Raw genomic sequence first — 15,595 nt, forward strand, 5'->3', positions numbered from 1 at the left:
ATTAGGTAATGTTCAAATAATGTTATCATCCAGTGTTTTCAGTGTGGGAGAAAGTACTCAGGGCCTTCAAGTTACACACTATGAAAGGCAGCAACAAGTTTAATGTTCAGAAACCTAAAGTATGTATCAGCAGCAGAATGGAGCTAAAAATAAATGTTTGTTTCAGTTCTATGAAGCTTTGAGTATTTTGGATCAGTAGCTGCTGTGTTTGTTGCATCATATTGCTGTAATTGTTTATATGCTTTATATATTCTGAGGTAAGTTGATCTATAGTGTTACATCATATTCTATAAGGATGTTATGTGTTTGTAGACTTTCTGCCCAGTTTGACCCATTTAGCAGAAGTCAGCCTGTTTAAGGCTCTGATATCTATTCTGTGTGACTTAAAGCAGTTATGACATGGTCTGATTTTCTCACCCAATAAAGGAATATTTCATATATCAGTCTACTCTTCATTCTATCAGACACAGTTATCACAGCTCGTACATTTGCTTTTTACACATGTATGTAAGCATTGAGCCAAATGTAATAATGCCAACAAATTAAATGAACAATATGTCTCTTATATATAATACATCTGTATATACACTGTCACAGATGCTTGTCTTTGAAGATTTAAGGTGATAGGAAATATAAATAACTGCAACTTGAATCTTTACTGAAGCTCAGTTCAAGCTCACTGCTGTAATAAATCTTAATTAATATAATAACAGATATAATATTAGCCATATTATATTTACATTACCAAAGTGTAATGACACTCGTCTCATGCGTGACATTAGCTAATTGTTATTTACAGAAATATCCCGTGGTCTCAGCCTCAGATACTTAACTGAGGAGTTTGGCTCCGCTCTTCTTCACAGCGTTGCTTCAGCTCATTGAAGTTTGCTCCATTCGAATACGCACAGCTCTCTGAGCTCTGCACTCTGGGCCGCTGCAGCAGCTCCGTCTGCGCTCGCTTCAGCGTCCTGCCGATTGGTCCGAGCTTCAGCTGCGGGACACGCGGCCTCGCTCTGATGTACAGGGGAGTTCACGGTCCACTCGTCATCCCACGCTCACAGCGAGCCGTTTGCTGCTGTGCACTTTACTCTCGTCTGTTGCTGAAGTCTGCTGCAGCTTTGCAAACCTAAGTTTTCTCCTCTTCTCTTTTAAACCAGCCATACTTCTGTGGTCTATTTCTATTTGTGCTGTCATTAACTTCAGTGTTTAATATGCTAACTGAGGCCTGTAGAGTGTGAGATGCTTTGATATTTGCACAAATTGACTGCAGCCACACCAACATCCTATGAACAACCCTGAATGACGGACTTTCACATTGTGTGGAAATGACCTCATCACTCCTCCCAGATTGATGGACAGCACCAAGAGTATTGCTGATGTCTCATCCTCAGCACTGATAACACATTCTTGCTGACAACATTTCTACTTTTATACAGGTGGCTGCTTCTTACACCTGTGACAGGTGAGACCTGAGTCTGGAAACTGCCCCTGGTGGGCAGAGCTTTTCCCTTTTATAAGCACAGGTGCAGGTAATTTGTTGATCTCTTGTGTGAACCTGGAGTTGTGTGAATACTGGGTCTAAGCAGCGCTATTTGGCCTTTTTAGCTTTTCTACAACAGCTTGATGTGGCCTTCTGTTGGTGAGGTGGGCCCCAGATAACGTTCTGCTTGAGCTTTGGCAGAGGTTTAAATTATTTGTACCCCAGTAGCAAAAAACTGGAAACTTGCCGGGGACTGAAAAACAGACATGAGGCAAAGTGGGAGGGATATTCCTCCTGAGGTAACCTGCTCAGTGTAAGTAATGTCCTGTTTTAGTTTACAGATAGCCAATGGCTGCTGGGCCGACGTCCTTAGATGTCTGTGTCTGTGTTTTGAGGCTGATTTAATTTGGCAGCGAAGAGCTGAGAACTGTTCTGATGGTTGTGGCTGTTTATTTGGTCTATTTGTTAATCAGCGTATCAGCACCCATTAATGTACGGATTGTGTTTTAGCAGACAGCGAGGCGCCACGTGGAAACTGATCCTTTTTCTCGCTGCTTTTGCATGTTCATAGAATAAAATAGAATACAAATGCTATTTTATTCAACTGTGTATATAGTATTTTATTCTATTCTATTGTGTAGAGTTGTGTGCAGTATCTTATTGATATCTTATTCCAGTCTTTATTTTTTTCTAATTTTTCTATGTGACTTTGCACTGTCCACTGCTGTAACAAAACAAATCTCCCACGCGTGGGACTAACAAAGGTTATCTTATCTTACCGCGGTGACGGGCATTGAAGAGTTTCTATGACACATCTTTGCCCAATCAAGTGTGGCCGTTTAATGTGTTCGTTTTTAATATATTCCCCTCAGCGCTCGTCTGTCCCACCTGTTACCTGTTTAGAACAATTGTTTTTGTATTAGGGTTAGCCTTGTGGACTGACTGCGTACCTGCGGCTCATTCCCACTGGGTGCCTCCCTCGGGTAACACCATGTTGATGCCTATAGAACTAGTAACAGTGGGCTTGGTTTTTTCACAGGATTGAATATAAATCAAAGTGAACTGAGGGGGTTCAGCTGTGAGATGAGGACACGCCCCAGTTTCCAACGATTTTTCCACCTGTTTATTAATAAAGGTGCTTCTGATTTAAAACCTGCTAACATCTCGGAATAAAATGAGTGAACTGACTTTCTCTGCCCAAGCTGCTCCTTTAACAGCGCCCCCTTGTGTTGAAACAGGTGTAGTGTATAACAGTACAGATTTGTTTTTCAGTACTTACAGTGGGAACTGGTTTCTTTGGAGTATCATAAACAATAAACCAATGTTTGTCAACACAAGTTCAATAAAATATCATCTCTGAAAGTACAGACACAGGAAACGGGTAAAATAAAGATGGGTTTCCACGGATATACCAACTATTATATTGACTATAGATCATTACAGTACATACAGCGCAGTAGGTAGTTTTACACGTTATCAATCAAACAGGAGCGTATAAATAAATATGTCAGCTTTATGAATGAAAACAAGTTAGTTTGCAGCAGGACGTTTGTGTCTTCATCTGGTAGCAGGAGGAAAATGGAAATGACCTCAGTGCAAATTGTGCATCTGTAAACATCAAAGGAGTCTGATTATTTCTCTTTAGGCCAGTTCAGGTCTGAATGGAGGAGAGGAGGAGAAATTCGGAGGAATCTGAGGAGCTTTCTGTGGCTAAACATTCAGACAATTAAATGAAGGTAAGGAGAGCTTCACCCACAAGTTTCAACTTCAACCTGCTGAAAATCTGAGGGAGCTACAACAGTGAAACGAATTACCACGTGCATGAAGAAATATGTTGAGCTCTAGTATTGGGTAATTTCAGTTATCCTTTCTTTTATTCATTAAACTGATCTTGGGTTGGAGTTCTTCATCGAGCTTTCCTTGGATGTAGGAATTTTACACCAAGATGGTGGATCTCCTACTGGTCATACAGGGGTACTGCACTTTGTCTGTGGCAAAACGATGCAACAGGAAGCTGTTCTTCTGTTTGCCACACTAGAAAGAAGTAATCGTGACTGCCACTGGAAGACATTAAACACTGTATATCAAACAGGCCCACTAGGCCAGAACCAACCCACCGACTGCTCCAGGTCAAATGCGTGGCTGACTGCGGTGATGCCAGCTTTACTTAGCATGGAAAATGTAAAGTACTTCTGCATGATGTTTGACTCATAAAGAATAAATATCAACGTTTTCTAGTTCAAAAATACTCAACAGTAACATTTTATGCTTTTGAGGACCCACTGTAACCTACAAGTTGTAATGCACATGCACCGTATGAAAAGCAGGTGATATCTGTGTCAGGTATATGTCATATGGTTTATTAGGAACTGAAGGCATGCAGATGGTGTAATAATCTTCCTTCTGAGTTTAATTTAAATTCTAGGTGTTTTAAGAACTCCCCTTGTATGTCAGCACAGTGGCTGATCAGGGGGAGCCGGGCCTCTGCACAAACAAGGCAAGTATATCCTCGTAACTCACTGACTTTAAACTGCTTTTCAAGCACTTTGGTTTCTTAAAGATCCAGAACAGTATTTGTGATCAAGAATACGTAGTTTGATTTAAAGCTTTCGTACTAATATGTTAAAACAAATTAGGACTACCTGTGAAGACACTGCTGACAAGCGTCACGCAATGTCACTGAAGAACCTGCACAGACATGCACCCGTCATCATATTCTCAGAATAATCTGATTCCTGAAGATGTGATGTTATATATGAAAGGTAATCGGTAAGGTGATAGAGTCTAACTGCATGTTGCAATGATCTTCAGTGTTGGTTGGATTAAACTCATACTGACCTCACAGTTTCACACCAGGAACAGACTAAACCTGTATTAAACCTAAACTCTTCTCAGGTGAATTGAGTCCTTGTTGGTGCAGCTCTCCTTAAAGACCACACCATGGTATTAATTTGAGTTCATCTGTGATGATCTAATGGAGATGCTTCACAGTAAATCAACCCCTGATTAGTCTCTGCAGCTACCCTTTGCTTTGCTCCCTTGTCTTCATTCATCAATCCCCGTTGGACTCAATGACTTTCTCCGCCAGAATCTCCTGGAAGGTCGAAAGCTGCTTCATCTGCTCTGTCTGCATTGAGTGTCTCCTCATCAGCTTCTTCTTCATCTTGAAGTCTGGGCCCCGTTTGGGTGAGGCTGGGGCTACTGGAACCAGGATCTTGTGTCCGGAGTTGATGGGGGAGGTGGGTTTCCCGTTGGCCCGGATGTCAGGGATGGGTCTCTGCGGGTTGATGTTAAGCGGAGGCAAGAAGCCGGGCCTGGTGTGGGAGATGTGGTCCAGCAGCAGGGTCCCAGAGCCCCGGCGCTCCAGGAGCCCTGGGCCACGCCGTCGCATAGTGATGGGGGAAACTGAGTTGGGGATGTTTTCCAGAGACTCCCTGGAAGAACTGGTGACCAGGGACAAGGGGGAAGCGTTGTACCTCCTCCGTTCTACCGAAACCCTCCCAGAGTCCGGTGATCCAGGAATGGACTCTGGACAAAGGTGGGTATCTGACTCATAGTGCTCCATCCGTGTGAGCTTGGGGTGAGCTAGGGCTCGGGCCACAACTGTCCCAGGTCCAGCAGCGTTCTCCTGGGATTCTGGAGCTGTGTTCCTGCGGTAGAGGATCTGGTGCTGCTGCACTTTGTCAGCCCACGACGGACCAGACAGCCCTGCGCAGTCCTCAGAGCAGGATCGGTCAATGAGTTTAGGGGAGGTGGGGTCGTGCGTCTCAATGCTGTGACGCCGTGACAATAGTGGCCTCACCGGCTCTGTGACAGTCAGTCCGTTCATCTCTGTGATCGTCTTGTTCAGGTTGCTGTTGCCCTCCTCCTCCAGACCTCCATCCACCCGGTCCTGGGGAACCCCACTGAGAACCGAAGGTGCCACCAGGCCCCACGGTTCTGAGTTCAGACGCTTAAGCAGTTTACGGGGAGGTGGCCTCTTCTCACCTGGAGGTCGAGCTGAAGGTAAAGGTAATGCTGAGGTGAGTTTGAAGCTGAAGATCCCTTCCTCATCTTTGTCTCCTGCAGGGGAGGAGGTGCCAATCTCCACCTCAGAGGGTGACATACAGGCAGGAGACAGTTTGTCCACAATGCCTGGGGATGGTGGGGAGTTGAGGTACTGTTTGGTCTTCTTGGTGCCTGACGGAGATGTGTCGGTGGTGATGATGATCACCTCCTTGCCCTTGGCCTTGCAGGAGTCCAGCAGAACCTGCAGGGTGTCTCGGTCCCCTTTGTTGATGGCGTGGACAAGAGCAGAGGAACCAGAGTAGTCTTTGAGGCTGGGATCGGCTCCGTTCTCCAGCAGCAGTGACACCACCTCCTTTCCTGCCTGCTCTGCACAGGCATGCATCAGCGCTGTCCGGCCACTCTTATCGGGGATGTTCGGGTCAGCTCCTTTCTCCAACAGATACCTCACCATCCTCTGCCGGGTCTGTGGGTCATCGTAGCTTGCTAAGCAGGCAGCGGAGATGGGCGTCTCGCCACGCTCATTGCCCTCGTTGATGTAAGCGCCACCCTCGAGCAGCAGGCGGGTCAGCCTCAACTTCCCCTGGAAGACAGCTTTGAGGAGGGCATTCCCCTCAGTCTGCAGGGATCCTCCATCGCCCATGATCCCTCGCCTCTCCTCAGACCTCCTGCCCACAGGATGCTGGCTTAATGCTGAATCTCCATCCTCCTTGATAAGTTACATGACCTGCAGAAAAAGTACATTGAGGTGAGTCCACCTGAATAAAAAACATGCTAACATGATGGAACCAAAGATACTATTTAAATTCTATGGAGTTTTTAACCACTGATATTTATTGAGACTCATTCTGAGTTGACGTCAGTAATAACTTCCTCATCCTGTCCTCATCAATTCTGTTGTACATGTACAATGACAATAAAAGACTATCTTATTGTATTCTCCAAATCATCAATGTGACTTATAGACCTTCTTTCCTACAAGACTGCTCAAAGAATTCCTACCATTAATCAATACTTCAATCTTAAATATGTTCAACCTATCTCTGCCTTGAAGCTGGCAGTAGCAGGTTTCAGAGCTCATCACAGCACAGAAACAGCTTTAGTGAAGGTTACAAATGATCTTCTTATGGCCTCTGACAGTGGACTCATCTCTGTGCTTGTCCTGCTAGACCTCAGTGCAGCGTTCGATACTGTCGACCATAATATCCTATTAGAGCGATTAGAACATGCTGTAGGTATTACAGGTACTGCACTGCAGTGGTTTGTATCATATCTATCTAATAGACATACAAGGTCTTAAATAATTAGGCCCCATCTTATCTTAATGACCTTGTAGTACCATATCACCCTATTAGAGCACTTCGCTCTCGCTCTGCAGGCCTACTTGTTGTTCCTAGAGTATTTAAAAGTAGAATGGGAGGCAGAGCCTTCAGTTTTCAGGCCCCTCTTCTGTGGAACCAGCTTCCAGTTTGGATTCAGGAGACAGACACTATCTCTACTTTCAAGATTAGGCTTCAAACTTTCCTTTTTGCTAAAGCATATAGTTAGGGCTGGACCAGGTGACCCTGAATCCTCCCTTAGTGATGCTGCAATAGATGTAGGCTGCCGGGGATTTCCATGATGCATTGAGTTTTTCCTTTCCAGTCACCTTTCTCACTCACTATGTGTTAACAGACCTCTCTGTGTTGAATCATATCTGTTATTAATCTCTGTCTCTCTTCCACAGCATGTCTTTATCCTGTCTTCCTTCTCCCACACCAACCAATCACAGCAGATGGCCCCGCCCCTCCCTGAGCCTGGTTCTGCTGGATCTTATTGGATCTTCCAATCATATGACCCCCTATGAGCAAGCACTTTGGCGACAGTGGGAAGGAAAAACTCCCTTTTAACCGGCAGAACCAGACTCAGGGAGGGGCGGGGCCATCTGCTGTGATTGGTTGGGGTGAGAGAAGGAAGACAGGATAAAGACATTATCCTCAGTGTGTGAAGAGGACTCTCCATTTACATGTACAAACTGGAGTCCTGAAACCTGACTGAAACTCTTCAAATAAACCATTCCTCTGCACATGATCTGTTAGCTGTTTGACAACTACTCTTTCAAGGATTTTTGATATAAAGGAAGGTTGGAGATTGGCCTATAATTAGCTAAGACTGCTGGGTCTAGAGATGCTTTTTGAGTAAAGGTTTAACTACTACGTTTACCCTTAGCCAGCAGCATTTCCTTCAGTGTCGCCTGCTCTGGCCCCTGGAAGACAACTGACTATGGTTGCCGGTGTCTCTAGCTTCACAAGTCTAAGAACAGAATCACCAATTACCAGAGTTTGACCCCCGGCGGGTGTCACCACCAACCAAAACAGAAGCTCCAGGTACACCACCAACCTGGTTGGTGGTGTACCTGGAGGATTTATCTAAGCTTCAGCGTCTGAATGATTGCTTAGATTCGATCAAACGTTGGATGGCTGCAAATTTTCTCCAACTCAACGAGGGGAAAACCGAAGTCCTCGTATGCGCCCCTGATAGGTTTCTGTCGCAGATAGTGAAAGCCCTCAGTCCTCTCTCACTCTATGTTAAATCCTCTATCAGGGATTTAGGTGTCACCTTTGACCCGACTCTCACATTCAATGTGAAATCTCTGGTTCGGTCATGTTTTTATCATTTAAGAAATGTGGGTAAGCTAAGCCCGATGTTATCTCGCTCTGAACTGGAGATTGCTATACACGCATTTATTTCGTCACGCTTGGATTATTGTAATTCGCTGTTTATGTGTCTAAGCAAAGGTTCTCTGGATCGTCTGCAGGTTGTGCAAAACGCTGCAGTGAGGCTTTTGACAAAATCCTGGAAGTCCTCACATGTGACACCGTTGTTATCTCAGTTACTGGCTTCCTGTTAAATTTAGAGTCGATTTTAAGATCCTGGTCTTGACCTACAGAGCTGTGCACGGACTGGCACCAGCCTACATCTCTGATCTGCTACAGCCCGATGTCCCCAGCAGGTCTTTGAGGTCATCTGATCAGGGCTTACTTGCTATAAAAATACTAAGAGGAGGACTGAGGGTGACAGAGCTTTTGCCACTGTGGCCCCGAGACTGTGGACTCTCTCCCCCCAACATTAAGAACTGTGGACTCAGCAGCTGTTTTTAAAAAAACAACTCAAAACTCACCTTTTAAAAACTGCTTTTGGTTAATTTTTTGCCTGTTTTATTTTCTCTTTTTAAATCGTTTTATGACTTGTAATCTTATGTGCAGCACTTTGTGATTCTGTCTTGAAAGGTGCTATATAAATAAAAATGTATTTATTTATTTAAGGCTACGGTTACTCCTCACCGTCACTCAGCCGTCCAGTTTCCCCGGCTGCCCGGGACAGGCTCCCAGGGGACAGCTAGCGGGGCCTACGCTATCTTCGGCTGCACCGGCTACAGGGGCCTTGCTAGCTACAGATTTTTCAAGGGTTCAAAGCCGAGTCTCCATTTCAGTAATCCTGGCCTCCAGAGCTGCAAATAGGCTACATTTATTACAAGTATCATTACTGCTAAAGGAGGCCAAGGAGTAACTAAACATCTGACACAATGAGCAGGAAAGTGCAGGAGGGACAGGTGACGAGGCCAAGCTGCTAACGAGTTGGCTACGAGCTAAGCTAAGCTAGTGAAACCCTAAAGCAACCGTAAGTGAATATAAACAGTGTTGGGGAGTAATGGAATACATGTAACACCGTTACGCATTTAAAATACAAATATGAGTAACTGTATTCCGTTACAGTTACCGTTTAAAAAGGTGGTATTTAGAATACAGTTACTTTGTTGAAATAAATGGATTACACAGCCTCTGTATATCTCACTAGCAAAGTTGACCCAGACAACAAAGTAAAGCTAGTTTTCAGCTACGAGCCCGACACAGAACCCACCGTATTAGTCAGAGGTCCTTTACTACAGTTCAGAGCCGCGGACCTGTTTTATATACGCGCAGAATAGTTTTCTATACGAGATCGCTGCAAAAAGTGCAGCCTTACCTAATGTCCACCTACTGTTACTCATTTATGTTAAGGTTATATAATCTTGACATAAATGACCAGGGCGACCGTGGCTCAGGGGGTTGGGACGCGTATCTGTAACCGGAAGGTCGCCGGTTCGATCCCTGGACTCTCTGTCCTGGTCGTTGTGTCCTTGGGCAAGACACTTTACCCTACCACCTACTGGTGATGGCCAGAGGGGCCGATAGCGCGATATGGCAGCCTCGCTTCAGCTACAACTGTAGCTGCCTCCACCAGTGTGTGAATGTGAGAGTGAATGAATAGTGGCATTGTAAAGCGCTATATAATCCATTATTATTATTATTATTATTAAACATCTAGCTGGTGTTGGTATGGAGAGTAACCTTCAGTAATAGTAATAAATCACACAGCAATAGGACATTCATGTAGTTGTAAACAGCATGATAATATATTAAGTAATCCAAAGTATTCAGAATACGTTACAAAATACATTTTGGGGCATGTAATCTGTAATCTGTAGTGGAATACATTTTAAAAGTAACCTTCCCAACGCTGAATATAAATTAATGAGTAAATACACCAAGAGTGTGTTTCAGAGGACGCACATGAAGATTATGAAATAAGAAGTTACTGTAAGTTTTGTATTAAATTGCTACACAGATATACTACAGAAAAACACCACTGTGTTGGAACAGGAAGTGATACTCTACTGCAGAGAGAACACCAAGTGACAGCATGTGTACTGCATATATGCCTGTGACCTGATGAAGGTCGGATAGACCAACGTGTGTGCAGCAGTTACATGTAACTGTTTCATGAAGCAATAAGGCAAAAATATTGAGATGACAAGCTGAGTCTGAAGGAAATAAAACACAAAAACGGGCTGTGATTTGTGTGTGTCTGTGTGTGTGCATTTTTACAATGTTTACATATCGTTATGGGACCAAAAACTGGCATGCTACTATACTTGTGGGGACCATCAGTCACTTATGGAGACAAAGTTTGAAGACATTTCTGAGGGTTTTCGTGTCAGGGTCACCGGCAGCTAGCGAAAGTATTACGTCAATGATGTCCTCACTAACATATGAAAACAAGTATGTGTGTGTCTGTGTGTGAGGTAGTGTTTCTGCTGCAGCACCGTGTAGCACTAACGGACATTATTAGAGATCGATCCTTGATCACTGATAGATTACTGATTACGTCACGTGTCCCCACGGTCACCTGGCACACAGGTGGAACCTCCGACTCATGACGACAACGACGATGATGATGATGAAGGTGAGCTGTGGAGGAATGCGGATCTCTCGGTTTCTACGTCACTGCGCTGCTGTGACGCACGCGGATCTATATTTACACACGCATGAGATACGTGCACGCGCGTGTCCCATCGCAACACACGTGCGCGTGCACCAAGATGAAGATAAACGATGTTTCTATAGCTTCATCATCATCATCCTCAAACATCTCGAGGTATCACAGCGATCAAACGGACCCACACACGCACGCGCGTGGTACCGGTCCCGGCGATGCTGGTGGCGATGATGATGAAGATGGAGCAGAGCTGCAATGATGGAGCTGATGAAGGTGTGTTTGGTGTTCTTACCCCGGCATGAAGAAGCCTCTTTATCGACTCACCGACCGTCTGAGTCCGTCACCGACCGCTGCTGTTTACCGACGGACTGACGGAGCGCTCCTCCTCCTCCTGCGCGTCTTCCTCCTCCTCTTCCTCCTCAGTCTCAGCGGCTTACAACGGATTCACCCCCCCCCCACCCCACCCCCACCGATGGTTAACGGCACAACCGGACATTTTAGACATTTCTCCCTGATCAATAACCTGATCAGACTGAAGCTCTGTTTTTAGTTCCGCTGCTTCATTTTAATAGAAATCACCTGTTAGATGGCCACGGCGTTTCCATGGCAACCGTACACTTCCTGTTCGCACGAGGGAGAGTTTTGCTGTTAAAAAAACATTTCAGCGCAGACAGCGATTATTATGGGATGTTTGTAACTGTAAGAAAGCAGGTCAGAGACTCTTCATCTCATCATCATCTTCATTATTATCATCTTTTATTTTTTTATTACCAGAAGATAAAAATAAAATACTGCAGCGCTCGCGCGCGCGCACACAGAGTGGTGCTATTATGGAAACAGTTTCTATGGTAACTGATGTCCTGAATTCCTGCAGAAGTGTTCCCACGGTGACACACACACACACACACACACACACTCACACACACACTGCGTGTGTTTAATGCATTTTAACGAATCAGCTGATGTGTTTTTGCTGAACCTGCTGGAACCTCCTCACCAAATTCAGAAACCTTCATCATCCTCATCCTCACAGGGATGTTCTCCTGTCTCTTTGAGGGTTCTCCAGGTTCCTCCAGTCAAAACACGTCCTCATCAGGTTAACTGGTGATAATAAACCTGCCATTGCCATGAATGTTGGTTTATCTCATGTCAGATTGGCCACCTGTCCAGTTGTACTCCACCTTTCAGCCTATGACAGCTGGAATAGGCTCCACCCCTCCACGACCCTGAAGTGTCTTAGCATAAAATCTCAGCGACACAGAGGAGCAGAGACGGGTACCTGATGTTTGATCTGTTTCTGAGAATTTTCTGGAAGAAACTTTACAAAGCGCATTTTGGGCAAATGTTCAGACTCGCATCAGCCTGTGGGACAGGTGTCTGCTCCGGGGTGAGCAGCTGAACGTTGCAGGTTTGTCACAGGGTGTCAAATCTTTCCTCCAGGTCCATCACAGCATCTTGGTTACCACAGAGGTATCCAAATCCATGATCGCTGTGAGAACTTTCCCATCTCCACTGCCATCGCGGCATCAGCCAAGCTTCACCTGTTTATAATGACAGGTGCTGCTCAGTTTAAGTCATCGAGTAAATATATGGCATTTGGGGAATGAATAATCAAATAAAGGCATGTTAGATTAATCTGTGCAGTGTCTTGATGCATGCTCAATCATCTAGGTAAGGAAACCCCAAAAGGTTGATTCTGTTCATCTGGACTTTTTCAGTGGGAGAAATGTTTTATCATCAGGTGACTTCCTCAGTCTCAGCTGACTGCAGGTTTGCCCAACCATATAAACAGGACATTTGCACAATGACTGAAACCAGCACCACTGAATGAACAATGGCCTGGGAGCTCAGTTCCTTCATCATTAATATGCGAATTGTTACGACCATTGAACAAAGCCAATTGATGAAGGCCTAAGAAGCTGAGAAAGAAAAGCGTCTGGACTTCTTTAAGTTGCTTGAAGACGTTTCACCTTCATCCGAGAAGCTTGTTCAGTTCTAAGGTCAAATGGTGGAGAGTCCCAGATTTAAACCCGGTGGGAGTTTCCCCCCACAGAGGGACAAAAGGACCCCCTGATGATCCTCTAATCGCCTGAGCCAAGGTGTGAAAGTGGGTGTGGGTCCCAATCAGCCAGAGTTTCAGGTGATTTCAAACCTGGCCCCACCCTATCATGTGATTTCCTGAGGACTCTCCACCATTTGACCTTAGAACTGAAGAAGCTTCTCGGATGAAGGTGAAACGTCTTCAAGCAACTTAAAGAAGTCCAGACGCTTTTCTTTGTAAGCTCCTTAGACTACGATGACCTGGATGACTGAGAACCTTCACAGACCTATTGATGAAGGACTATTGATTACTGACTCAGGACGTTCCACATTTCACGGATCACATTAATTCGGTGGACCGACTCATCAGATTCACCAAGGAGGATATGAACAGTGGCAGGTTAGCCTTCTTAGACTGAGAGATTTCCATCAGTAATCGGGGACATCTAAAAGCTGACGTGTAAACCTACACATACGGATCAGTATCTAAGGTTTGACTCTCATCATCCACTGGAGCACAAACTGGGCGTCATCAGGACGCTACAACACAGAGCGAACACCATCCCCACGGACACAGCAGCCAGGGAGGCAGAAGAACATCAAGAAGAGTAAATGTGGTTATCCCAGCCGGACTTTTGTCAAAGCTGGGAAGGCTCCTAAAGAAAGTGAGACTGTCAGGACGTCCAGCGTCTGGATGGGTGTTCTTCAGCGGAGATTCGTGTCTGGCAACTTGGTGCGTGGCTGTATAAGAGAGATACAGAATGAGACAAGGTAGTTTGCAAGTCATGTACAAAATCACAGCGGTGGCCTGCCCTAACTAGGGTTAGCTGAGAATCTGGCAAAGAGAGGTCGTGTGCGCTGGCCTGGCTTAATTACCCACAGGTGCGAGCAATAAGCAGAACACAGTGGCTCCTCCCAGGGGTGGAGATGCAAACACTGGCACCCACCCAGACCATGACACAACCGCTGCCCAAGAGAAAACCTGTAGTGATCCCGTACGTGTCAGGAGTATCGGAGCAGCTGAGACGCATTTTTTCTAAACACCGGGTCTCTGTGGCTTTTAAACCCTAAAACACGCTGCGCTAAAAACTGGTCCACCCCAAGGATCGGGTCCCTGACACAAACAGAGTAACATAGTGTAGCTGGTAAGTGCAGGAGGATTGTCAGGATTTATACATCGAGGAAACCAAACAACCTCTGGCTACAACACAGAAGAGCCACCTCGTCAGGACTCTGCAGTCTGTTCACACCTACAGGCCAGTGGACACTCTTTCAATGATGAGGATGTAACATCCTGGACAGGGAGGAACGCTGGTTTGAGGGCGGAGTCAAGGAGGCCATTTACGTGAAAAGGGAAAGACCATCTCTGAATGGAGGAGGGGCCTAAGGGTCCATCTGTCACCATCTTACATGCTGTGATTGCAGCCATTCCCCAACTCTCCTGGTTTACAGTGGTGCCTGCTGATTGACTCTTGGTGTCTTTCAGTGCTTCTGTTGGTTTGTGTGAAGCATCAGGACGTGCTGTGAAATTGAAGCGTGTTCTTCTAAACTCTATGAACTCTATCAGGCAAACTAGTGTGAGGAGAAAACCCCTAACATGCGACATCAGTGTAAACTAACTCAGACCTCATCATACGGGCTGATCAGCCTCATCACTGTCGATGCTAAATTACTATCCAAGCTATTAGTAAGCAGGCTTCTTATAAACCCTGATCAAACAGGCTTTATCCAAAATCGTTTCTCATCTACAATTAAATATTGTACAATACTCGAATCAGACAAGTTATAAAGCCTATGTTATATCCTTAGATGCTGAATTCAATTCAATTCAATTCAATTCAATTCAATTTTATTTATATAGCGCCAAATCACAACAAATGTCGCCTCAAGGCGCTTCATAGATACAGAGAAAAGCCCAACAATCATATGACCCCCTATGAGCAGCACTTTGGCGACAGTGGGAAGGAAAAACTCCCTTTTAACAGGAAGAAACCTCCGGCAGAACCAGGCTCAGGGAGGGGCGGCCATCTGCTGCGACCGGTTGGGGTGAGAAAAGGCATTTGACAGAGTGGACATACTTATTTAATGTATTAAAAAGATTTGGCTTGGGCGAAGGTTTTATTGGATGGATTAAAACTCTTTACAAACTTCAAAAGCTTGTGTCATAACTAATGGTGCACAATCATCAGCATTTCCACTGCAGAGAGGCAAGGCTGTGCCCACTCCTATTTGCATTAGCACTTGAACCTCTTAGTTGTCTGTGACAAAAAAAATTAAGATTAAGATTAAGATTAAGAAAAAAATGGAGATTAAGAATAACCCAATTATTTATAATACAATAAGGGTTTGGAAGGAAATGTGTAAAAGGTTGGGTAGAGAAGACTGCACTTCATTCTTGACTCCTTTACTGAGAAACAAAGGATTTGTTCCAGTCAAGCAGTATGTTCGATAAGTGGCACAAAAATCAATTAAGGGTAATTGGCGACTTGTTTCAAAACAACACACTGATGAACTTTGAGCAACTGTAGTCAAATTTTAACATTCCTAGAGACCATTTTTGGCGGTTTCTCCAAGTTCGTAATTTTGTTAAAAATTCCAAAATTCCACAGTCTTGCACATTAACATAGGCAGATCCACTCTTACTTGCAACTGCTTGCTTCTCGCAAGCTTCACCTAATACAAAATCCTACACTGCCTATACATAGCTCCTAATGCTTTGCATAAGATCACACCTCATATTTCCCTCGTCTGTAGTAAATGTCAAAAAGAAAC

The 15,595-nt window shown here is 44.9% G+C and overlaps 1 protein-coding gene across 1 annotated transcript; it reads right to left on the bottom strand.

Moving 5' to 3' along the window:
- Positions 1-2,591: 2,591 nt before the first annotated feature.
- ankrd34a (ankyrin repeat domain 34A) lies at positions 2,592-11,217 on the bottom strand. The gene is made up of 2 exons (XM_006805600.2): positions 11,076-11,217; positions 2,592-6,212 (listed from the first exon to the last, which is right to left on the bottom strand). Exon 2 carries the CDS (start codon positions 6,126-6,128, stop codon positions 4,533-4,535), a length of 1,596 nt encoding a protein of 531 aa, XP_006805663.1. The 5' UTR covers positions 6,129-6,212; positions 11,076-11,217; the 3' UTR covers positions 2,592-4,532.
- Positions 11,218-15,595: the final 4,378 nt, after the last annotated feature.

The sequence above is a fragment of the Neolamprologus brichardi genome, chromosome 11, assembly GCF_056152115.1.
Source record: "Neolamprologus brichardi isolate AB-2024 chromosome 11, ASM5615211v1, whole genome shotgun sequence".
NCBI classification, from domain to species: domain Eukaryota; kingdom Metazoa; phylum Chordata; class Actinopteri; order Cichliformes; family Cichlidae; genus Neolamprologus; species Neolamprologus brichardi.